Source organism: Salmo salar, chromosome 24, assembly GCF_965601325.2.
Source record: "Salmo salar chromosome 24, fSalSal1, whole genome shotgun sequence".
Taxonomy (NCBI): Eukaryota; Metazoa; Chordata; class Actinopteri; order Salmoniformes; family Salmonidae; genus Salmo; species Salmo salar.
Genome location: NC_138314.1, coordinates 24673677 through 24698432, shown reverse-complemented (window position 1 = coordinate 24698432; position 24756 = coordinate 24673677). Strand labels below are relative to the sequence as shown.

The 24756-nt window shown below is 43.0% G+C and overlaps 1 protein-coding gene across 2 annotated transcripts; it reads right to left on the bottom strand.

Moving 5' to 3' along the window:
* Window positions 1–295: 295 nt before the first annotated feature.
* piwil1 (piwi-like RNA-mediated gene silencing 1) lies at window positions 296–12612 on the bottom strand. Of its 2 annotated transcripts, none has more exons than XM_014171837.3 (21): window positions 12408–12612; window positions 11691–11774; window positions 11413–11512; window positions 11121–11249; window positions 10737–10951; window positions 10192–10313; window positions 9942–10022; window positions 9641–9838; window positions 5152–5260; window positions 4938–5064; window positions 4702–4819; window positions 4513–4627; window positions 4159–4346; window positions 3952–4024; window positions 3637–3837; window positions 3417–3520; window positions 3203–3273; window positions 2847–3000; window positions 2617–2742; window positions 2380–2527; window positions 296–2213 (listed from the first exon to the last, which is right to left on the bottom strand). In XM_014171837.3, exons 2-21 carry the CDS (start codon window positions 11757–11759, stop codon window positions 2097–2099), a joined length of 2565 nt encoding a protein of 854 aa, XP_014027312.3. In that variant the 5' UTR covers window positions 11760–11774; window positions 12408–12612; the 3' UTR covers window positions 296–2096. The 2 variants fall into 2 exon arrangements, with proteins under 2 accessions (XP_014027312.3, XP_014027311.3); XM_014171836.3 differs by having other exon boundaries at window positions 12412–12612.
* Window positions 12613–24756: the final 12144 nt, after the last annotated feature.

The window sequence follows — 24756 nt, the reverse complement described above, 5'->3', positions numbered from 1 at the left end:
AAAAAGGAAAGGGAAGTGTAATTATCACAACTTCAAATACTAACTGCTAGACCAGGGGTATTCAACTCTTGCCCTACGACTTTCTGAGCCTGCTGGTTTTCTGTTATACCTGATAATTAATTGCACCCACCTGGTGTAACAGGTCTAAATCAGTCCCTGATTAGAGAGGAACAATGAAAAAACACAGTGGAATTGGTTTTGAGGTCCAGAGTTGAGTTTGAGCATGCAAGACAGTAATGCAATAACAGTACTACAAAGTTTACCCTTCAGTTAAAGTTATCAAATTAAACAAAACTTGATCCACAATTATTTTAATCAATTGATTTAACTGCATTTTTTTTTTTAAACATGTCATAAGTTCAACTTTGCACCAAAGTTGAAACAATAATTTTTCAAACCAGACAATAACCTTAATGTTCACTGTGATATTGAACAAAGAGGTACAGTGCATTCAGAAAGTAATCAAACCACATTTTTCCACATTTTGTTATGTTACAGCCTTATTCTAAAATTGATAAAATATTTTTTTCCCCTCAATCTACACACAATACCCCATGATGACAAAGCAAAAACAGGTTTAGACATTTTTGCAAATGTATTAAAAATAAAAAACAGAAATACCTTATTTACATACGTTTTCAGACCCTTTGCTATGAGACTCGAAATTGAGCTCAGGTGCATTATGTTTCTACAACTTGATTGGAGTCCACCTGTGGTAAATTCAATTGATTGGACATGATTCAGAAAGGCACACACCTGTCTATATAAGGTCCCACAGTTGACAATGTGGGACCTTATAGTTTGGAACCACCAAGACACTTCCTAGAGCTGGCCGGCCAAACTGAGCAATCAGGGGAGAAGGGCCTTGGTCACGGAGGTGACCAAGAACCCGATGGAGCTCTGTCAGATTGACCAGAGTTCCTCTGTGGAGATGGGAGAACCTTCCAGAAGGACAACCATCACTGCAGCACTCCACCAATTAGGTCTTTATGGTATGCCAGATGGAAGCCACTCCTCAGTAAAAGAAGACAGACGCTTGGAGTTTGCCAAAAGACACCTAAAGGACTCTGGGACCATGAGAAATAACATCCTCTAGTCTGATGATACCAAGATTTAACTCTTTGGCCTGAATGCCAAGCTTCACCTCTGGAGGAAACCTGGCACCATCCCTATGGTGAAGCATGATGGTGGCAGCATCATGCTGTGGGGATGTTTTTCTGAGGCAGAGACCGGGAGACTAGTCAGGATCGAGGAAAAAGATTAACAGAGATCCTCAATAAAAACTTGCTCCAAAGCGCTCAGGACCTCAGACTGGGGCGAAGGTTCATCTTCCAACAGGACAACGACCCTAAGCACACAACCAAGACAACGCAGGTGTGACTTCGGGACAAGTCTCTGATTGTCTTTGAGTGGCCCAGCCAGAGCCCGGACTTGAACCTGGTTGAACATCTCTGGAGACCTGAAAATAGCTGTGCAGTGACGCTCCCCATCCAACCTGACAGAGCTTGAGAGGATCTGCAGAGAAGAATGGGAGAAACTCCCCAAATACAGGTGTGCCAAGCTTGTAACGTCATACACAAGAAGTCTCGAGGTTGTACTTGCTGCCAAAGGTGCTTCCACAAAGTACTGAGTAAAGAGTCTGAATACTTACATATTTTTTGCTTTGTCATTATTGGGTATTGTGTGTAAATTGATGAGGAAAAACAGCAATAATTAATCAGTTTTTAGAATATGGCTGTAACGTAACAAAATGTGGAGAAAGTCAAGGGGTCTGAATACTTTCCAAATGCACTGTACAGCGAAAATAAAAGCTGAGGTAGCAAACTTCTCAAAACAGTCTCATACCATGTCACACAAATAAAACACTTTGCAATGACCATCTACAAATATTTTTTCAAATAAAACAGTAGCATAAAACAGAAGAGAATCAAATTGCTGAAGTATAAAAAAATAAAAATGGTTTCACTCTCCTGTAAATTGGGGAATATCCGAACCACTTTACCCCAAAGTAAATTCAGTCAATTTCCTGAACAAAAATCAAACAGTTTCAAGGAAACCAAGTTCTCCAATGTACTCTTTAGGTAGCTTGTGCTCTCTTACAGGTAGTAGAGGAAGTCATCCAGGTTCATGTTGGGCTCTCTGTGGATGCTCTGGCCCACCAGGAAGGCCAATTTGTGGGCATATTGACAGGGTGCAGGCACTCTGATGATTCCCTGGAGATAAGCACACAGAAAACCAATGACATGCATACCCACAATATACTACTTACTATCATGTCTGAAATAAACAATACTCAACAATATAGCAATCAATATGATAGAGCAGTAGTCTTCAGCTAGGAATGTTTGCAATACAACCAGCCACGATAATCCAGCCTACCTGCCAGTTGTAGTACATGTGGCAGAGTTTGTAGGTCAGTCGCTGCATGTGGTCAGGCTTCAGTCCGCTGCTGTCATACACCACATTGTAGTGGGTTGGGGAGACACTGCCCATGCGGACGGCCTGGCTGACAATGAAGAAGTCGTACCTGAAAAGGAAAGACAGACAATAAGGATACGTAGTCACACATGATTACATTTCCATGATTGACATTGACTGATTTATCAGTGATCGTACCATTCTGGGCGGGTGACCTCAGTATCGATGCATGTTCCAGGGGGAGGGTTGGTCAGCTTGCCATCGATGCGGGCAAAGAACCTGGAACTGATGCGCTTCTTCACAACCACCAAGGTGAGTTTGGGTCTAGGAGGGGGTAACACAGGAAAGAACAATATCAGTAAAATAATTACCGGTGATTGAAATGGAGTCAATACAGTGGTGAGTTTCTAGAATAGATTGTCTCTTACGCGTAGTCGTGTCCCATGGTCTTGATGGACTCCATGATCTGTGGCACCTCGTAGTTGACCACGCTCTGCAGCATCCCGTCTCCCACTCCGTCTCTGTAGACAATGATACGTGACGGCAGGCAGTTGTTGTGCTTCAGCCACGCCTTCAGGGCACCTGGAAAAGAGCCTGCTGTCAGGATACTGGGGATCATGGTCACAAACTTCAATAGGGATAAAACCCTTTCAGCCCTAGACTTTGAAAAAGCTGTTACAAGGTGACTCACTAAATTGGCTCAAATAGATCATAGAAAAACACTTGGAAGTGAGCTTTTAATAATTCCTTTTATGTAACAAGTGTTTGATTTGACTGAACATGCCTTGCAGCGCCACCTTGAGTCCGTCCATGATCTCCTGTCCACGGTTCTGCAACACACACTTTGAGAACCACCTGGGAAATCAGAGGTATGTCCCATTAGTTTAATTGTTAACTCATTCATCATAATATCAGCTTCTGCCATCACACTCTTAGCTTGGCAACAAACCCTGATGGGAAAGTGTCCATGCATGCCTCCTGGCCATAAGGACACATACCTGGACATGCCCTGGTTAAGACTGGCCACCAGAGCTCCAATTGATCTCTTGCCAGCAGCCGTGTCGTGGTAGCAGTCAATGCCCACAATCATCAGCTGCTTCAGCTGTAACACAGGGAGGTAAGGTGGTTATGTCTTTCAAGTGTAACGGCTTAGCATAGGCACATTCTTCCATAGAAATACATTGCATTGGATGCATTTGATTTGTGCGTGTGTCTTACTGGGATCTCCACGCTCCACAGCTCTCCTCCCATCTTGCAGTTAATCTGCAGGGCGATCTTGGTGGCCACAGTCATGAGGGCCTGTTGTTTGGCGAGGGTGCGGGCCACCACACACTGGCTGGGTGTGGGGCAGTCCACACACAGATACTTCTTCACACTGTCGTACTTGTCCTTTCTGTTGCTGGGCAGGACCACCACCACCTTAGGAAGGAACCCAACACAACTGACATAGATTCCTGACATATAGCTGCAACATGTTTATAATAACACCATGACAGTCATGTTTAGCCAGACTTTAGCTGAGTGACTACTGACCATCTGGGTTTCTTTCTTAACATTCTGCTGCAGGGCCCTGAGCAGAGACTCCTGGCGGTCCTCGTACTCCACCCTGGAAGATTGCAATGTTATGTCAACTCTGGGACATCAAGTCATTTCTCTGGTGAGAAAGGCTTCACTTGGTATTCCATACAACTGGGTAGTGCAGTTCTCTGTATCTTACTCTCTGTGTGTGTGTGCACTCACATGATGGCCCTCTGCATGCGGATGCCCAGGGGTGTGGAGACCTTGTTGAGGGTCTGCAGGAGGGCCTGGGCCACATCATTGTTCCTGCGGGTGAAGAACATTAACCAGTTCTCCAGTGGTCGGCAACTGATCAGTGGGATGCCTCTCATTTCCTTGGACCAGTCTGCTTGCCAGGGGTTGTACTCATACTAGGAGAAAATACAAGAAATAGCAGTTACATTACATCTGCTGAAAATACCATACTTCAAACATTGAATGTTAACCTGTTAAATCGGGAAAGTGCAGGAAGACCTCCCACCCCCATATTCTGATATAAACAACACTAAAACTTTGATTTTGTGTTGGTTTATATACCGTTCTGGATCCCTGCACAATCCTTTCCGCAGGGAGGACTCTGCCTGTGAGGCTCAGGAGTTTGTTGTCAAAGTTGAGCCCCCAGGTATTCAGCTCTGTCTGGGCCTCCGTGTTCCTGCAAAATAAAGAGATGATCAGTATTGTAATCAATCAAAACAGGGGAATAGAAACCACAGACATTAAACTTACTGGTGGATGTTCCCAACGAAGCGGTTGAGCCGCCCCTCCCTCTGCTCTGGGGTCAGTCTGGTGTGGGTGGACAGGTCCTTCATGATGTTGAAGTCAGCACGCATCTTGTCAGTCAGGCCTTTTGAAGAAAAGACACACAGAAGCCAAAAGTTGTGGTTTGATCACATAATACTTGGCACGACAGTACATTTAACACTTAAAAAACATTTGCAGTGTTTTGTTATAGTCAGTGGTACCTGTGAGGTAGCAGAACTCTGGGACAAGCATGGCCGGCCCTTGGGGCGGTCCTCCAGAAGGACCCATCTTCTTCATATGGCTGATCAGAAGCACCTGGTTGCCGTCGGTGATGTCCAGACCATATTGCTGAAGACACATTAAACAACCGTTAGTTCAGTCAAGGTTCCATTAAGTGACAACAGCTCAAATGCGTGTGTTTGGGACAAAACCTACTGCCTTGTAGTAGTCTTTGAAAGAAATCTCAGAGTCTCCCCTCTTGAATGTGTTGTTGGGAGTATGGTCCCACGCAATGTCATCAATCCTGTAGGTTTTGTTGTTGTACCTAAGGGAAATTATGCATTTACATTAGGATGAAGCCTAATTTTCCATTGTTAATTCATGTCATTGTTACCCATGGCAGAATCTTAACATGTTATCAATAGTGCTTATGTGAAATACATGGAAGCAAAGACCATAGCCCTTTACACTCGTACTCAGGGTTGAAAAATGGCAGAGTTGGCCACTAACATGCTATACATGACGTCAGAGCTCTGTCTCTCCGCTTTATGGCGCTGTATGGGTTTTGACTGACAAAGATTCTGAACTTGAGCACCTCACACAAGAAATTGCCCCATCCCTCCCGTTAACTGACCAACATTTTTTGTTGTTTGAGTGAGGGAAATGCTGTAAATTGATGACTATGTATTTTGAAAGATGAGACATTGAGGATTATAATAAACACAGCTTTGATGTCATACAAGCCAGCCAAACAACTGTGAGTCCAAATGTGCATATACAGTGTTAACGTTTAACATCACTGTGTTTGATGTACAGTTACAAGATGACATGGCTTCATACACTAGGTTGTTTTGAACAGAATGTGCTCGTTTGTTTATTGTGAAGAAAACTCCCCGAAACACACGCACCTGAATGCACTCATGACTAGAGGACGACCGATTATGATTTTTTTTTTTTTTTGCCGATGCCGATTATTGGATGACCAAAAACCGGCGATACCGATTAAACGGACGATTTATTTATTTATAATAATGATAATTACAACAATACTGAATGAACACTTATTTTAACTTAATATAATACATCAATAAAATCAATTTAGCCTCAAATAAATAATGAAACATGTTCAATTTGGTTTAAATAATGCAAAACAAAGTGTTGGAGAAGAATGTAAAAGTGCAATATGTGCCATGTAAAAAAGCTAAGGTTTAAGTTCCTTGCTCAGAACATGGGAACATATGAAAGCTGGTGGTTCCTTTTAACATGAGTCTTCAATATTCCCAGATAAGTTTTAGGTTGTAGTTATTATAGGAATTATAGGACTATTTCTCTCTATACGATTTGTATTTCATATACCTTTGACTATTGGATGTTCTTATAGGCACTTTAGTATTGCCAGTGTAACAGTATAGCTTCCGTCCCTCTCCTTGCTCCTACCTGGGCTTGAACCAGGAACACATCGACAACAGCCACCCTCGAAGCAGCGTTACCCATGCAGAGGAGGGGAAACAACTTCTCCAAGTCTCAGAGTGAGTGACGTTTGAAACGCTATTAGCGCGCACCCCGCTAACTAGCTAGCCATTTCACATCGGTTACACCAGCCTAAACTTGGGAGTTGACAGGCTTGAAGGGGTGGGTATAATTTGTGGAACGCTCCAACAGGAATCTGTTCCAAAAAACGTAAAGTAAAAGGTTGCCAACCAACAACGCATACAAAGTAGCAACGCATACAAACCTAGCTAACTAGTTACCGAATAGGCACCAACTCACCACGTAGCTTATTCTTAATGTTTGTCTATAGGCACCTAGAGTGAGGATAGACATTTTTCGGAATAAACGTGATGAGTGAAAAACGCAATGAAATAGACCACTCACTACCCGGTATCTTATTCTTCCGCTATACAACTTTGTATGCGTTGTTTTTTGGCAACCTTGTTATTTACGAAGTTTTTGGAATAGATTCCTGTTGGAACGTTCCACAAATTATACCCACCCAGTTTGACGTCATAAACAGCTTGAAACAGCGAAGAGCTGCTGGCAAAACACACGAAAGTGCTGTCTGAATGAATGCTTACGAGTTATGTTATGTCAATGTTATTTCATAATTACGTAAAATTCTGGCAAATTAGTTCGCAACGAGCCAGGCGGCCCAAACTGTTGCATATACCCTGACTCTGCGTGCAATGAACGCTAGAGATGTGACACAATTTCATGTTGGCAGGCAATATTAACTAAATATGTAGGTTTAAAAATATATACACTTGTTTGTTGATTTTAAAGAAAGGCATTGATGTTTATGGTTAGGTACATTGGTGCAACGACAGTGCTTTTTTCGCAAATGCGCTCGTTAAATCAACACCGTTTGGCGAAATAGGCTATGATTCAATGATAAATTAACAGGCACCGCATCGATTATATGCAACGAAGGACACGTTAGATAAACTAGTAATATCATCAACCATGTGTAGTTAACTAGTGATTATGTTAAGATTGATAGTTTTTTATAAGATAAGTTTAATGCTAGCTAGCAACTTACCTTGGCTTCTTGCTGCCCTCGCTTAACCTCTTATGGCTAGGGGGGCAGTATTTTCACGGCTGGATAAAAAATGTACCCGATTTAATCTGGTTACTAATCCTACCCAGTAACTAGAATATGCATATACTTATTATATATGGATAGAAAACACCCTAAAGTTTCTAAAACTGTTTGAATGGTGTCTGTGTATAACAGAACTCAAATGGCAGGTCAAAACCTGAGAGATTCCTTTACAGGAAGTGGCCTGTCTGACCATTTCTGGAACTTCTTTGCCATCTCTATCTTTTACAAAGGATCTCTGCTCTAACGTGACACTTCCTACGTCGTCCATGGGCGCTCAGAGCCCGGGAAAAACCTGAATGTCGTCATCCCAGCCCCAGGCTGAAACACATTATCGCCTTTCTCAAGTGGCCGATCAAGGGACTGTGGGCTTAGGCGCGTGACCTGGCCGCCCCCGTCTTTGTGATTTTTTCCTCTGTTTGCCGAAAAGGAGATTCCCGGTCGGAATATTATCGCTTTTCTACGATAAAAATGGCATAAAAATGGATTTTACAGAGCGGTTGACATGCTTCGAAGTACGGTAATGGAATATTTAGCATTTTTTTGTCACGAATTGCGCCATGCGCACGACCCTTATTTACCATTTCGGATAGTGTCTGGGACGCACGGACAAAACGCCGCTATTCGGATATAACGATGGATTATTTTGGACCAAACCAACATTTGTTATTGAAGTGGCAGTCCTGGGAGTGCATTCTGACTAAGACAACAAAAGGTAATCAAACTTTTATAATAGTAAATCTGATATCGGTGAGTGCTAAACTTGCCGGGTGTCTAAATAGCTAGCCCGTGATGGCTGGGCTATGTACTTAGAATATTGCAAAATGTGCTTTCACCAAAAAGCTATTTTAAAATCGGACATATCGAGTGCATAGAGGAGTTCTATATCTATAATTCTTAAAATAATTGTTATGCTTTTTGTGAACGTTTATCGTGAGTAATTTAGTAAATTATTAGCAAATTCCTCCGGAAGTTTGCGGGGGGTATGCTAGTTCTGAACGTCACATGCTAATGTAAAAAGCCGTTTTTTGATATAAATATGAACTTGATTGAACAAAACATGCATGTATTGTATAACATAAAGTCCTAGGTGTGTCATCTGATGAAGATCATCAAAGGTTAGTGCTGCATTTAGCTGTCTTCTGGGTTTTTGTGACATTATATGCTAGCTTGAAAAATGGGTGTCTGATTATTTCTGGCTTGGTACTCTGCTGACATAATCTAATGTTTTGCTTTCGCTGTAAAGCCTTTTTGAAATCGGACAGTGTGGTTAGATAAAGGAGAGTCTTGTCTTTAAAATGCTGTGAAATAGTCATAGGTTTGAAAAATGGAAGTTTTTGTATTTTAGAGGAATTTGTAATTCGCGCCACGCCTATCATTGGATATTGGAGCAGGTGTTCCACTAGCGGAACGTCTAGATGTAAGAGGTTAACACAAAGGCTCCACACGGGTGCATGCGCAGCACCCTCCTGTACTCCCTCTTCACCCATGACTTTAAAGTTCTAAAAGTGCATTGAAACTGCTTAGGAACTGTACACACTTTGGAACGGTGTGTGGCTGCTTAGGAACTGTACACACTTTGGAACGGTGTGTGGCTGCTTAGGAACTGTACACACTTTGGAACGGTGTGTGGCTACTTGGAGACACCAGTTAGTCCTCTCACTCAAACCCTTGTAATTTGTTGGTCATATGTCGCACCTACCCCACATTTTCCAGGAATAGTCTTATATTACTGAATGTATCCAGAGTATTTTCAGATTGTTATCAACAAATGCGAAAAGTACAGAAAATGTAAAATCAACAGTGTAATGTTTGGATTTAGTCTTGTGTCAGGTGAACTGTTGTGTACTCACCTTCGGTCTAATAATTTCCCCATTATCTTTAAACTGTTCCCTTTCAATTGCTACCATGGCTATGCATATGTTATCCATATTTATTCTGTAAGAAAAGTGTCAATTTAGCCCTATCCATATAGGCCAATTCCCAGAAGTGTAAAGGGATAACACTTTTCAAGCAGTTGTTCCCTATGCCAAGATTCACAGATTTAGGATTTCATCTGATTAGACTCCTGTAGTTCAGTATTGAAGGCACTATAGTAATGGGTCTTACTTGGTGAGGACGATGAGTCCCACCAGCTCCTTGGTGCAGGCCTCTGGGAAGCGCTGATCTCCACTCTGCTGCCTGAGGCCCATCATGAAGCTGAGCACCGTCTCACTGCGCAGCACCTTGTGGCTCACGTCCGTGCACAGCATGATGCTGGACTCATACTGGAGGATGGTAGAAGTAAAGCCGGGCCAGATGGTCAGCCTGAAGAACACACATAGCGAAAAACGACAAAAGACATCAAACTGCTTAATTCTGGTTCTCTAGTCTCCATAGATTCCACTGTTGAGGCTAGTGAAATACAGACCTGTGCTGTGGGATATTGAGTGGGTCTGTTGGGTTGTAGTAATGGCGTCCAATCTGCTGCATGTTCAGCATCCTCAGCACTCTGAAAACAAGAACAGACAACTGTTAGGCAATGATGGAGTAGAGCCACGGCTAGGGATTTAGTATTAACATGTCACTGTCCCCTATTTTACAGATATGGAATATTATTTTTAGAGTTTTGAAACTCAAAGCTGTGAACACGACAATGACCCTTCAGTGGGTGTTCTGACCTTCTGAAGATGATGTTGTAGAACTGCAGGCACACTGGAGAAGTGGGGGGCAGCTCATTGGTCAGAGTGACAGTGATCTGGACTTTCTCACCCATTCTGGTCTCACTGTACAGCACAGTCTCCTATAGACAAAAAAAAGTATATCTAAAGACCCAGCAGATTTAGAATAATGTATTCATTTAAGTCTAAAAAGCACCTAGGTGCCAAACAGCCTTCTATGTTGTTTAACAGAAACTTAAAGCTGCAATATGCAACTTTTTGGGCGCCCCCAACCAAATTCACATAGAAAGTTTTCGTTTCAGTTTTGTACAATACAATATTTTGGTATTTTAAAATATTTCACAGTGGTTTAGACGGTACAATGATTATTGTTTTGTCAAACTGAAATTAAGCAAACTATTAGAATTTTAGCAATCAGGAAATGGCAGAGCGATTTCTGCATATTACACCTTTAAATGTAAATCCCATGTTACACTGGAAGTTAGTACTAAATTACATCACTACATAAAGCCACCAGAGGAATAGTGCCCTCCAATGTACTGTACCGTGTTGTGCAGTTTGTGAGGCAGGAAGAGGAGGGCTCCATCAAAGGTGCGAGCTTTGCCTAGTGTCTCCTCATGCTGATACATGAGGGCAGAACGTAGGCGCCGAGACTCCATGACGGGCTTGAAGTCCACATGGTACTGGTACAGCACCCACTGAGGGCGGGACAGGATCTTGAAGAAGTTGGCTTTCAGCTCAATGGGAGAGCCAGAGAAACCTGAGGAAATATCAAAGGTTACCATTGCAGACTGCAGCCAGGGCAATTTTAAGTTTGAAATCTTTACTAAATGATTTAGCTCAGTAACACTTTGTGTAAAAAAAAAAGAAAAAAAAGATGTATCATGGCAATTCCTGTCAAACCATGTAGTCATAAGCCATTTACACACCAGACTTGGACTCTCTCACATGCTCCATGGCCTGCCTGGTGTTGATTCCTGCATCATGAAAGTCACGACGCCGTCCACCTCTCTCTCCGATCTTCACCTGCTGAAACCCTGCAGATATCTGAATAACGGCTGTGAAAAAACAAAACACGAATGATTTAAGTTAGCCTTTTATCGTTCATTGTAAATGTATGCACAGCATTTTTTCATTTCCATTCAATTCAGCTATCCATAATCAAAGTTGTTTTGGGAGTTAATGTCATATTAGATGATCCAGAGGAAAAGCGCACTGCACCTTCGGAGGACACAGCCCCTGGGGCAGTTCTCTGTCTTCCTCGACCCACAAGCTCACCCTCAGAGGGGGGAGCTTCTCGTGCCGTCTCCTGAAAGGGTGTCTGCAGGTAAGATCAGACTCATATCAGATAAGACAACTGTAACTTTTTTACATTTGATTAACAAACACCTTAAGATTCAAGTACTTTAATTATTTCGTCAAAACGAAAGTGTTAAAATTGACTACTCTAGGCCATAGTTAACAGATAGCATATTAACTAGTTGCTCATGTAGACTAACCACGCCAGGTGCCGCGGACTCTTGACCGCGCGCTCGGCCCCTTGATCGTGCTCGTGCACGGCCAGTCATTTTCAGCTTCTAAAACTTGGAGAAGACAGTGTTATTGCAAAGAATTTACTAAAATATTTTGATAACTATGTTCCTTGTAAGATAGCTAATTGGTAGCTGGTTTAGGTCGCTAATAGTGTCAACCAAGTTTGAGCACATACAGTCACTTGCAACACATTTACTTGCCAAAGCCTAGCTAGGCCAACAAAAACAGGACCTGTAGCCAACTATTAGAATTATTTCAACCAGAAATAGTGAAAAGAGAAATTGGTTGACAAAGTTAAAAGCACGCGCTGGGAAGTGGCTGGCTAGCTACTTCCACAATGAAGTAAAAAAATGCATGGCAGGCACATGGCCCCTTAAAGCTAGTTTAGTTAGCATTGGAGTGACAGTTAACTATCTTTGCCCATTAACTTGACGAAAAAAAACACGTTTCATGACAACTTATTTTCAACAAGCTAACACGATAAGTTTTCGTGATATCTAAAAAAAAAAACAGCAAGAATGTTGTTTAGCTAGCCAGCTAACATTAGTTGACAACATTTAACGTACAAAATTCAATTCATGTAAATTAAGATTCCATTCTTCACATGAAGTTAATGTATACACTTAATTTCTATCAGAATCTTTGGTGATTTATGTAAATATGTTATCAAAATTTCTACCTACTTACAAACTCAACCTAGTCAAAGAACGAATCAGCAGCAGCGATTAAATTTTTGTCTTGCTTGAACGCAGTATGTGTAGGTCTTCTCACTTCAAAGTATTACTACGCTCGTCAAATATGCGAATGAAATGAACAGCAGTTCAACGCGAAACATCTTATTTTAAAACATATTTCACTAATTGGATAAAATGTGTTTGTTTTCAAGTAAAAATGAATCCAAAAATTCTAACTATACATATGTGCAAAACGGAGGAAAGAAGGATATCTATTTTTGGAATGGAAAGATAATAAGCGGAGTGATCTTCATGACCTTGAAAGTTTTCAGTATACCTCTTGCACCTGCCAGCTGCAATCTTACAAATATCCACCAGATGGAGATAAAGTACAGGCCTGACAGCTACACAAACCGACATAAACCCATGTCTATACATCGGCCTAGTAGAAAACCTGATTATAATCTAGACATAATTGTATAATTTCTAGAAAATAAACTCTTATCTTGTTGACATCATAAAACAATTTTTTTTCATCATAATAGACAGGGTGGTGTCATTCAAAAGCCCAAGGAACACACATCTAAAATTATATATTGTGTTTGGATGTGCTGTGGTATTCAAAATTAAGTATCCAACATAGTCCAATAATCTGGAATTATAATTTATTCCATAGCAAATACCTAATTTATTTATCAGAATCTAGCCTTAAACTCAGAGATTTGTTTTGATACTGTCAGAGATTATACTTGGTAGAAGTCCCCCTACTGTGCCACTTTGGTCTGTTTCATCACCATGATTTGTTTTGATGTTGACTAGATCAATGGGAAATGCCTGTTTTGGGGGGAGCACATTGCTCAACATGGATTCTGGATGGACATGTATCTAATTTCCTCTGGATGTTCAAAGGAAAAGTGATCTAGGGGTTGTGCGATTTTTCTGATAAATTGCTGCTGATGTTAGTGTTGTGCTTGCATCATCTCAGTTTTTGATGAGCTGTTTTCGTAAGCAAAGAATAATGAGGAAGCATGGATAGTGAAACTTTTAACAGAGCCTGAAGTTTTTTTCCTTGCAGCCCAGCCTCTCCAATCATCTAGCTGTGATACCTAAACTTTGCCACTGTCATCCCTCCTAATTCTGTATGCCCATTGTTCTTTTCATAGGAGCAATCTCTCTTGCTTCTATCAAACATTACTGTGCATAATTTGTTTAATGACTTCCTTCTTACATTGGTTTTTACATGCACTAGTGGGCAAACAGACCATCATGTACTAAGTACTCACCCATAGTTACTGGAGGCCAGAACTTTCCTAAAGACTGGGATGGACCATGGCTTTTCTTCTTTCAGAGCTCCTCTTGACATTGATAAAATATGTTAATGATTCTGTGACAGTCACTTTTATTTAGCTTTCATGTTCTTTCAAGGGGGCTAAAATATAAGTCAACATTTCTTCTCCGACCCTTCCTCCCCTTTCCCGTCTCACCCTTTATCCATTAGAAAATAAGTTGCCATTTTGAGGAAGACGTACGCAAGTCTTTCATGTCTGAGATCTAAGAGTGATTACTGATTCAGACCTGAGGGACCATTCTGAGAGGAATCGCTCCAGTCACTGTTTACCTGCCTGACAAAAGGGAGAGAGAGATGATTTTATTTGTTTTAATTAACTTTTATTTAACTAGGCAAGTCAGTTAAAATCTAATTCTTATTTACAATGACGGCCTACCCCGGCCAAACCCTCCCCTAACTTAGACGACACTGGGCCAATTGTCCGCCGCCCTATGGTACTCCCGATCACGGCCGGTTGTGATACAGCCCGGGATCGAACCAGGGTCTGTTGTGACGCCTCTAGCACTAGATGAGAAAGAAAGGAGAGAGAGGATAGACAGAAGAGGGAGAGGGTGCGTCAATGTCATCAACATTAATTTTATGCTTTATCCTACATAAGTATTATAACTTATTTTTGTCAATCCCTTATTATAAATAAATAAAAAAGCCACTGGACCACATAATGGACAACAAACAAGAGAAAAACAATACACAAACATAACTCTGTATAGTGTTTGTCTTTAAAAAGACAATGTGTAATGTGTAAAAAGTTGATGATGGGCCAGTTAAATGCAAATGAGAGGTAAATGCTCCATATATAGTGCTAATTGAACATCTGGAAACGTAAAGTGGGCCCCTCTGGGAAGATGTCATAAAACTCCCTTCTCCTTAGAGCAACAAGACCCTTTTCTTTTAGAGGACAGTTCGGCAGTTTTTTTGTCTTTGGAACTTCTTCACATGGAGTAACAAAGTAAATTATTACAAGATCATAATCACACCCATCTTACATCTGAAGGGAGTAATGCCCTTCTTCTCAATGAGCATTAGGCTATACAAGCAAATACAGATTTCCCTCAAATTCTATTTGGTATTTGGGGTAGCTAGATTGGCCAACCATGAGACAGAAAAAACGACTTCAAATTGAAGATGGAATGTATTTTTATCAGTAGCTCCAAATGATGAACAGTGGTGTGGCTTCTGAAAATATTTATATCTATCATATCACCTTTCACTCCAATGATAAAACATCAGACACATTCTTTTAAGGGCTTCTTCGGGAAGAAAACGTTTCCTTCAAACACCACCCCTTCCCTTAAACAACAACAACAAAGGCCAAAGCCAAAAAAAGAAACAAAAATGAAAGGTAAAAGATGAAAAGCAAGGCTGAGAGCGAGCTGCAAGATGAGCAGTGCGAGGCTGAGAAAGGTACACCCTGCCAGGGACGATGATAAATGCGCTTCAGGCTTCAAACTGGTCCAGCAGTGTGGATCCCACACTTACACTAATCAACCACTAAGAGAGACTATCCAGGACCAATGCAAATGAGTAGGCGCCTTCCTCCAAGAGAAACACGGAATGTACAGTACTTTAGGACTGCATACCAAATTGATTTTGTTGTTTGAAAATAAATGATCATAGTGATCATTATCATCATTGTGATAGTTATTTTGGGTATTTCTGACTCAAAACGTACAATAGCTGTGTATGTCTGTCCAAACATCATGGCTAGCACTATTTCTCCCTAACTTACTGTCCCATTTGGACAAAAATATGCTAACAAAGCAGGATCAAAGCCTTAGTAGGAATAGCAGTGGACCTATTGAGCTCCTACACTTGATTGGAAATGTAGAACAAGAGGGGATTCTGAATAGTAAGGATACAGTGGCATGATATCAGTAAGCGGGCTAGGAAATTAGATTACTCTATTGCCTGCTGTGGAACTTAATCTGCTCAGCATCAATGCGATCCCCCGGTAAAATGGTATACACACACACACACACACACACACACCACTGTGTGTTTCTCACATCATGGAGATGCAGGATGAGCAAAATACAATATTGTTTACCTGACTTGACCTCACTTCCCTTGCCCACACACCCATGTCCTCTAAACCCATGGAATAATCAAATAGCACCATATAGTATGTATACCGCACCACAAAAGGTACTATAACCAGCTCTATATAAGGCTTTACATATGTCTTGAATCCTCCATCCTTCTTTATCTCTGTTCTTCTACAAAGCCACAGTCAAGCTGAGTCATCATGTAGAAGACTGCTGAAAGATGGTTTCTTCCCCCAAAAGAGTTAAATCCATGGAAAGGGTTCTTGCTCTCTGATAGATTGAAATGTTTCTGCCTTTAATCTTTAATTTTACTAAACTGTACCATTATCTCCATTAAATGCAGCCTTGACCAAAAAGTAGGAACATTCTTTGAACTCCAGTAAGTGGAAACAAATGGAGAGTAAGATAGAGATCCCCTAGAGGATGATAACTGTGATGGACATTCTTTCTACATTTCCCCCTCAACACATTTAGTTTGAAGTTGTCCCATTCAGCAACCGTGCCACACATCGCAACCAATGGAACAGTAAATCAAAATATCAAAGGCAAATATATCAACTGTAAAACAAAGAGAACAAGCATGAGGGCGTCAAAGAGAAATGGGAAGGAACAGACTCTCTTTTCCCTAGCAGTCAGAGATTAGTAAAAGCAGCACCACTATTACTACTTGCTGTAATCTTATCATATCCATCATCTTGTGATGATAAACATCTCTGAGTTGTTCTCACCAATATATACTCAAAGGGATCACAGATTAATTCTAATACAGTTTCTGACGCATGCGATCATTATGACTGAGGGCCATGGAGATGCCCAGAGTTACATTTAATCATTAAATACAGTATGACACACTTACAAAGAGTCAAATTCTATTCACTTTTTTTCTAGATGAAGAGGGGCTTTGAAGTGAGTGAATGAATGTGGAAATAGGGGCAATTTTTCTGTTTTGACATGGTGCTGCTGTTAATCATACTTAACATGGCATAAGAGCCACAAGGGCAAGACTCATGTCTAATAACAGGGCAGTTTATGAGGGGCTGATATTGAGCCCAGTGTTTACCATGCAAGTTGGAAGGCTAGGGTGACACTCAACTGTCATGACAAAATTCAGCTATCAGCACACACTCAGGATGACATGCTGATTGGCTATGCACTGTAACGGCTGTCTACGGAAGAAGTGGACCAAAATGCGGCGGAGTTAGGGTTCGTCATTTTTAATGTTACGAACACTATGCAATTAACAAAACAACAAAACTGACAGCCAACACAGTCCTGTCAGGTGCAACAACAGTGACAAGCACAATTACCCACACCACACAACGGAAACGTAGGCAACTTATGTGTGACTCCCAATCAACCACAACCCTCTACAGCTGTGCTTGATTGGAAGTCACACGGCCAAAATTAAATGAAACAATAAAACACTTACTCCCTTCTGCCACGTCCTGACCCAACTACACCCTCTACTGGTCAGGACGTGACAGTACCCCCCCCCTCAAGGTGCAGACCCCGGGATGCACCTAAAAAAAGGAAAACACAAAAAAAATCCCCAACAAAAAGGAACACCTAAACAATAAGGGAGGGAAGGGAGGGTGGCTGCCGTCACCGACGGCACTGTGCTACACCCTCCCTCCCCAACCCACCTATCCTGGAGGTGGCTCAGGTGCAGGACGTGGACCTCGCTCCACCTTCGGCGTCGCCCACTCTGTTGGCGCCGATCGCTGCGCCGGGCAGACGGGCCACTCGGGCTGACCCTGGCAGACGGACCACTCGGGCTGGGCCGGAAGGCATGCGGGCCACTCGGGCTGGGCCGGAAGGCATGCGGGCCACTCGGGCTGGGCCGGAAGGCATGCGGGCCACTCGGGCTGGGCCGGAAGGCATGCGGGCCACTCGGGCTGGGCCGGAAGGCATGCGGGCCACTCGGGCTGGACCGGAGGGCAGGAGGACCACTCGGGCTGATCCTGACAGGCCGGGCACCCTGGCAGATCAGGGCAGGCGGCCACTCCGGCAGAACAGGGCAGTCCGGCCACTCCGGCAGAACAGGGCAGTCCGGCCACTCCGGCAGAACAGGGCAGTCCGGCCACTCCGGCAGAACAGGGCAGTCCGGCCACTCCGGCAGAACAGGGCAGTCCGGCCACTCCGGCAGAACAGGGCAGTCCGGCCACTCCGGCAGAACAGGGCAGTCCGGCCACTCCGGCAGAACAGGGCAGTCCGGCCACTCCGGCAGAACAGGGCAGTCCGGCCACTCCGGCAGAACAGGGCAGTCCGGCCACTCCGGCAGTTCAGGGCAGTCTGACCTCTCTGGCGACTGTTGACTGGCGGGCAGCTCTGACGACTGTTGACTGGCGGGCAGCTCTGACGACTGTTGACTGGCGGGCAGCTCTGACGACTGTTGACTGGCGGGCAGCTCTGACGACTGTTGACTGGCGGGCAGCTCCGACTCAGGATTCACCAGGCTGGGGAGACATAACGGAGGCCTGGCTTGAGGAGGTGGCACAGGAGAGACCAGGGTGGAGAGACCCACTGGAGGACCGGTCCGTGGAGGAGACACGGGCTTGACCAGGATAGGGAGATCCACTGGAGGACTGGTCCGTGGAGGAGACACGGGCTTGACCAGGATAGAGAGACCCACTGGAGGACTGGTCTGTGGAGGAGACACGGGTTTGACCAGGATAGGGAGACCCACTGGAGGACTGGTCCGTGGAGGAGACACGGGCTTGACCAGGATAGAGAGACCCACTGGAGTACTGGTCCGTGGAGGAGGCACGGGCTTGACCAGGATAGGAAGACATGCAGGAGGCTTGGTTCTGGGCGTAGGTACAGGATGTGCAGGGCTGGGAAGACATGGAGGAGGCCTGTTTCTGGGCGCAGGCACAGTCTTTACCAGACAACCAGCACGCACCTCAGGACGAGTATGGAGAGCTGCCTCAGGTGACATCATACCCACGACACGCTCATTAGGGCGAATGCCGTACTTTATGCACCACACTAGCAGCTCTCTCATCTCTCTCTCTCCTAATTTTCCCATTAACCCCGTCACAGTCTCTGTCTCATAGCCCTCGCTCACCTCCAATGTCATCCCGACTGGCTCTGGTTCCGACCTCAGCTCCACCGACTGTCCCGTGTGCCCCCCCCCAAAAAAATATTGGGGCTGCCTCTCGCGCTCGTTGCGCTCTCTCTCCTCGTAGTATCGCCTCTCCGCTCTCGCCGCTTCAATCTCCCACTGCGGGAGGCGATAATCCCCAGCCTGAGTCCATGGTCCCTCTCCGTCCAGGATCTGTTCCCATGTCCATTTGTCCATAACGCAGTAGTCCTGCTGCTCCTTCCTCTTCCGCCGCTTGGTCCTGGTTTGGTGGGTAATTCTGTAACGGCTGTCTACGGAAGAAGTGGACCAAAATGCGGCGGAGTTAGGGTTCGTCATTTTTAATGTTACGAACACTATGCAATTAACAAAACAACAAAACTGACAGCCAACACAGTCCTGTCAGGTGCAACAACAGTGACAAGCACAATTACCCACACCACACAACGGAAACGTAGGCAACTTATGTGTGACTCCCAATCAACCACAACCCTCTACAGCTGTGCTTGATTGGAAGTCACACGGCCAAAATTAAATGAAACAATAAAACACTTACTCCCTTCTGCCACGTCCTGACCCAACTACACCCTCTACTGGTCAGGACGTGACATGCACTGAGTAGAAAGGTTGGTTGTAGCCCACATCCATCCTCATATTATCCCTAACTTCGAAATGGTTCAGGAATGGGGAAATAGAAGAAAATAGACCATGACTGTTTAATTGGCTGGGAGATTGTGTGTCTCTGTCTTTTGTTGTTAACCGGTTGCAGCGAGCACACACGCTATAGCTCCAGCCTTTAAGGTTTGTGCACTTGCTTGGTGTGAGAGCCAGGTCAGGGAGAAGGAGTCTGCTACTTGACTTCAATGGATATTCCCCTTCCAGAACATCATTGTGTGTTAAGCATGTAGGTAAAATACTTGAATTGCTCAAATTATAGGGATTACAACTATTGGAGACACATTGGTCTTGGAAATGGGCTAACCTAGACAAGTAATTCATAAACATCACACACTTCTTTAATTTAGTTTGTCCCACCAGTCATGCTACTAGTCAGACACCAAAGACAAGGAAGTATCTGACTCATTTCATAGATACCAAACAACTGATAGTAACAGGAGCTATATGCTGTAGGGAATCTTGTGTTTTTGGCTTAACTCCACATGTGTAAACATTAGCCAGCTTGGCCGTAGGAGGAGGGGGCTCATGCTGACCAGCCCATGCTGAACAGAGCAGTGTCCTACAGAGGTTGTGCCCCTTGGAGCGAGCCTCAGAGAGGATGACATGTGATCTTTCAAAAGTCAACAAAGTGCTGGGCCACAGCTGGGCTTCAGGGGAACAGAGAGCAGACGCTTAGCAACACCCTCCTGCTGGGCTCTGGAAGAGGAGAGGGTTGGTGGATTCACATGGCCTCCCTGCCTGCCTGCCTGCCTTTGCATGTACAGTATATTCCTCTCTTACAGGGGTGTCTCAACTCACTAGATTCTCACTAGGTTCTTTGTTCATAAAGAACCTTATCACTAGGTTCTTATTTGCCAGTTGGATTTTGGAGTTATTTTTAGTGATATTGTTTTTTGTTAATTGCATGTTACATGCTGACATTACTAGGAAGCAATCATCTTTTTGTCATTTCAAATACCCAGCACTAATGATTTGAGAATTTCCTCCTACACCCAAACAGACACAATTTATCTCATCTCCCCTCCTCGGGAGTCGGCCAAAAGCCGTCACACAATGGGAGTGCCACTGATTTCATTTCCACAAAAGATTAAGTTGTTATCTGCACTGCTGAAACTGTCTGGGGGTTTGAAGTTGAGATTTCAGTCGTTATGCCTCTCTTTGTCCAAAGCATGGGCTTGAACAAAGGTGCACTGAAGCATCGTGCTGCAAGAATCTAATAAGCAGGAGGGGGGAAGAAAATCCCAGGGAAGTGAGCATCAAAGGCGGGAAGCCACAGCATGACTGGCATGGGTCTGAACTCCCAACCTAAGACACACAGCATGCTCTTCAGCAATCCCCCCTTTAGACAATGGCTGGGCAGTAATTAAAAGCATAATTCTTACTGCCTCAGTATCTCATTAGCCACAGGACCCTGGGCTTTCATCCCTGTTTGTCCCAAAACATCACAACTACTCCACATTGACAAAGGGGAGTTGTACAGTACAAACTACCAAAACACATTATTGGTTGTAACATCTCTAAGTTAATGAAACTATCATCAATATCAGAACTAGTAGTTGCTCCTTCCCACTCCTGTTGTGAACAAACAAACAAATGATCAAGCAATTCCTGTTAGACCAACCTTATTTCAAACAAATGGTCTTACTTCAATACCCATCATCCCTGTTCTGAGAGTTTGGGCTGTATAATATCACGTTGTGATATAGTGTTGATTTTGATGGGAAAGCGTAGGGAGCTCAGTCGCCTTCATAAGCATTTTCTGTTGCATGCAAATATTTTCACTCCACAAAACTCCACAAGATTTCTTTTATCAGAGAGTATGTTGAAAGGATCTTATTTTATACCATCTGAGAAGATATAGACGATTAGTTACATAATATGTGGTTCAGTGAATGTTTGCTACACGAGCCTTTAGAAAAGGATGACGAACTGATACATTTTAATCTCATAGGTCCACGGTATCAAAGGAAATATTTGAAACAGGTAAGTATCAATAGCAGTGGTTAGATTTAGTACTAAACTAATCTTGCCGTGTTTAATTCAGTCAGAGGCATGACTAACCCATGTAGCTCACTGGACCTGTGAAGTATATTAGAAGCCACTTTCCTGACTTCTGTATCCCACTGTTGAGATGCAGGTCACCATATGAGAGGTATGTGTGTTGGGATAGGTTTTAGTTGTTATTTTACCCCTTAGTAAATCAGTTCCACTCCAATTGAGCAGAGTGAAGAGCCGTACTGAAACTTTAATCCACTGCATGTTATTAACCTACTTGACACCACTGCCAAGCTGTTTTAATTCTTTCAAAAGACAAGAAAAGGAGGAGAGTAAGCCAAAAGACATCACTGTGGTTGCTTCTCTACATCGATCCAGGTCAAAGCAAGCTTCAGAAGAAAACTACTTACAGAATCATGGCACTACCACAGTTTCACAGCCGCGGCTGCTTGCCTGCCTGCCCACCTGCCTGCATTTACCTACATCTGCATCATGTCACAGCAACAAAAAGAACACTTGAAGAGTTTCATATCTGCCCTACTCAGGTGTGATGAGATGAGGTCCTCGCCATTCTTAACCTACAGTATCACTTAAAGCTGTTATCTTCTGTCAATTAGACTTACAGTACAAGTCAAAAGTTTGGACACACCTACTCATTCAAGGGTTTTTCTTTATTTTAACTATTTTCCACATTGTAGAATAATAGTGAAGACATCAAAGCTATGAAATAACACATATGGAATCATGTAGTAACCAAAAAAGTGTTTAACAAATCAAAATACATTTTTTATTTGAGATTCTTCAAAGTAGCCACCCTTTGCCTTGATGACAGTTTTGCACACTCTTGGCATTCGCTCAACCAGCTTCACCTGGAATGTTTTTCCAACAGTCTTGAAGGAGTTCCCACATATGCTGAGCACTTGTTGCCTGCTTTTCCTTGGCCCAAGCAAGTCTCTTCTTCTTATTGGTGTCCTTTCATAGTGGTTTCTTTGCAGCAATTCACGCATGAAGGCCTGATTCAAGCAGTCTCCTCTGATGTTGAGATGTGTCTGTTACTTGAACTCTGTGAAGCATTTATTTAGGCTGGTAACTCTAATGAACTTATCCTCTGCAGCAGAGGTAACTCTGGGTCTTTCTTTCTTCTGGCGGTCCTCATGAGAGCCAGTTTCATCATAGCGCTTGATGGTTTTTGCAACTGCACTTGAAGACGCTGCTGCTACTACCACGCTGCTACTACTCTCTGTTATTATCTATGCATAGCCACTTTAACAACCCTACCTGTATGTACATAATTATCTCAATTACCTCAACATCGGTGCCCCTGCTCATTGACACATTGACTCTGTACCGATACCCCCTGTATATAGCCCCACTATTGTTATTCACTGCTACACTTTAATTACTTTTAAAAAATTCTTATTTTTTAGGTATTTTCTTAAAACTGCATCGTTGGTTAAGGGCTTGTAAGTAAGCATTTCACTGTAAGGTCTACACCTGCTGTATTCGGCGCATGCGACAAATACATTTTGATTTTGATTTGATTTGAAGAAACTTTAAAAGTTCTTGATATTTTCAGAATTGATTGACTTTCATGTTTTAAAGTAATGATGGACTGTCATTTCTCTTTGCTTATTTGAGCTGTTCTTGACATAATATGGACTTGGTCTTTTACCAAATAGGGCTATATTCTGTATACCACCCCTACCTTGTCACAACACAACTGATTGGCTCAAATGCATTAAGAAGGAAAGAAATTCCACAAATTAACTTTTAACAAGGCACAACTGTTAATTGAAATGCATTCCAGGTGACTACCTCATGAAGCTGGTTGAGAGAATGCCAAGAGTGTGCAAAGCTGTCATCAAGGCAAAGGGTGGCTACTTTGAAGAATCTCAAGTATAAAATATATTTTGATTCGTTTCACACTTTTTTGGTTACTACATGATTCCATATGTGTTATTTCATAGCTTTGATGTCTTCACTATTATTCTACAATGTAGAAAATAGTTCAAATAAAGAAAAACCCTTGAACGAGTAGGTGTGTCCAAACTTTTGACGGGTACTGTATTTTCTTTTTCTGATAAACTAACCAGTAGCACACGGTGGTTGAAACATAGTGCTGTACCACACAACTGAAATGTCTCCATCACAACCCATATAGGGCAAAATCCATCTGTTCCTACAATGTCCTGTTACATACCCTTCCCAAACATCACGACCCCTCCTCCCCTTTCATGTGAGGAATGCCTGTGTGTCTGTGCAGGGCCAGGGAGGACAGAAGAGTGCAGTTCAGCCTGTCTCTGGCCACAGGGATCCTATAAGCTTGCTGAAAATTATGGCTTACTGTATTAGAACTCATCCCCGGCCAGTACTCCCAGTCTATAACCACTTAACCATCAGAGCAGCAGTGAATTGCTTATGTCTGTGTTTGTTTGGAAAGGCCTGCTGCCTTGATGCCACTCCTAAAAAACACCATAGCCCCCATTTCCTCTTTGATGCCAGTATAAGTCAGACGAAATTAAAACTGAACCACAATCTGGTTCTCAGCCAAATTCAGTTTACTGACTTGCTCTCTCCCTCTCTGTTTCTTTGAGAAGCCTTTGATGTTAGCGGGGGGCTTTTGCACTCGCAGTGATGGTAACCAGTGATACTTTAAGCGATTCTTTTTTATCTGGCTAGCTTAATGAAAGATTAATGGGTTTGATATTTTCTCTTGTTTATGTTTTATTTAAAAAGTCAGCCATGGTCCTTGGAACCTGTTAAAAGCTCCTCGGCAGCTTCTGCAATGATTTTATGGCTCAGTGGAGCCTATGTAGTTCTCATTGAAATCGGACAAAATGCAACCGTAAGAACTGATTGTCTTAGTCACACACACACATCTTTACAGTGAGGGATGTTGACCTTGAGAGCACTGCCACTTTATTTCAGTGTTAATAAGACATTTAAATGGAAACTGCTATGGCAGCTACGGTTATGTTCATTCATTCCATATGTCCTGTTTGAACTGTCATTAGCTTCCCTCTGTTTGCTCAATTTTTATGCATTAGCCCAAGGAATAAAGAAAAACTCTGCCCCCGTGGAGTTGGTGTGTATAGCATGCATACTGTGTAGTATATTGTACATTTTAGTAAACATTCTTATCCAGAGCAACTTAGTGCATACATTTTTCATACTTGTCCCCCTTGGGAATCAAACCCATCACCCTGGTGT

What these genes read in the sequence shown, in the direction of transcription:
- piwil1 (XM_014171837.3), bottom strand. Translation starts at nt 11,759, where the DNA reads ATGACTGGCCGTGCACGAGCACGATCAAGGGGCCGAGCGCGCGGTCAA. An exon ending in CTCAATATCCCACAGCACAG is followed by an intron (nt 9,839 to 9,941) that starts GTCTGTATTTCA and finishes TGTGTTCTTCAG; the next exon opens with GCTGACCATCTGGCCCGGCT. An exon ending in ACTCAAGGTGGCGCTGCAAG is followed by an intron (nt 3,001 to 3,202) that starts GCATGTTCAGTC and finishes GCTCTTTTCCAG; the next exon opens with GTGCCCTGAAGGCGTGGCTG.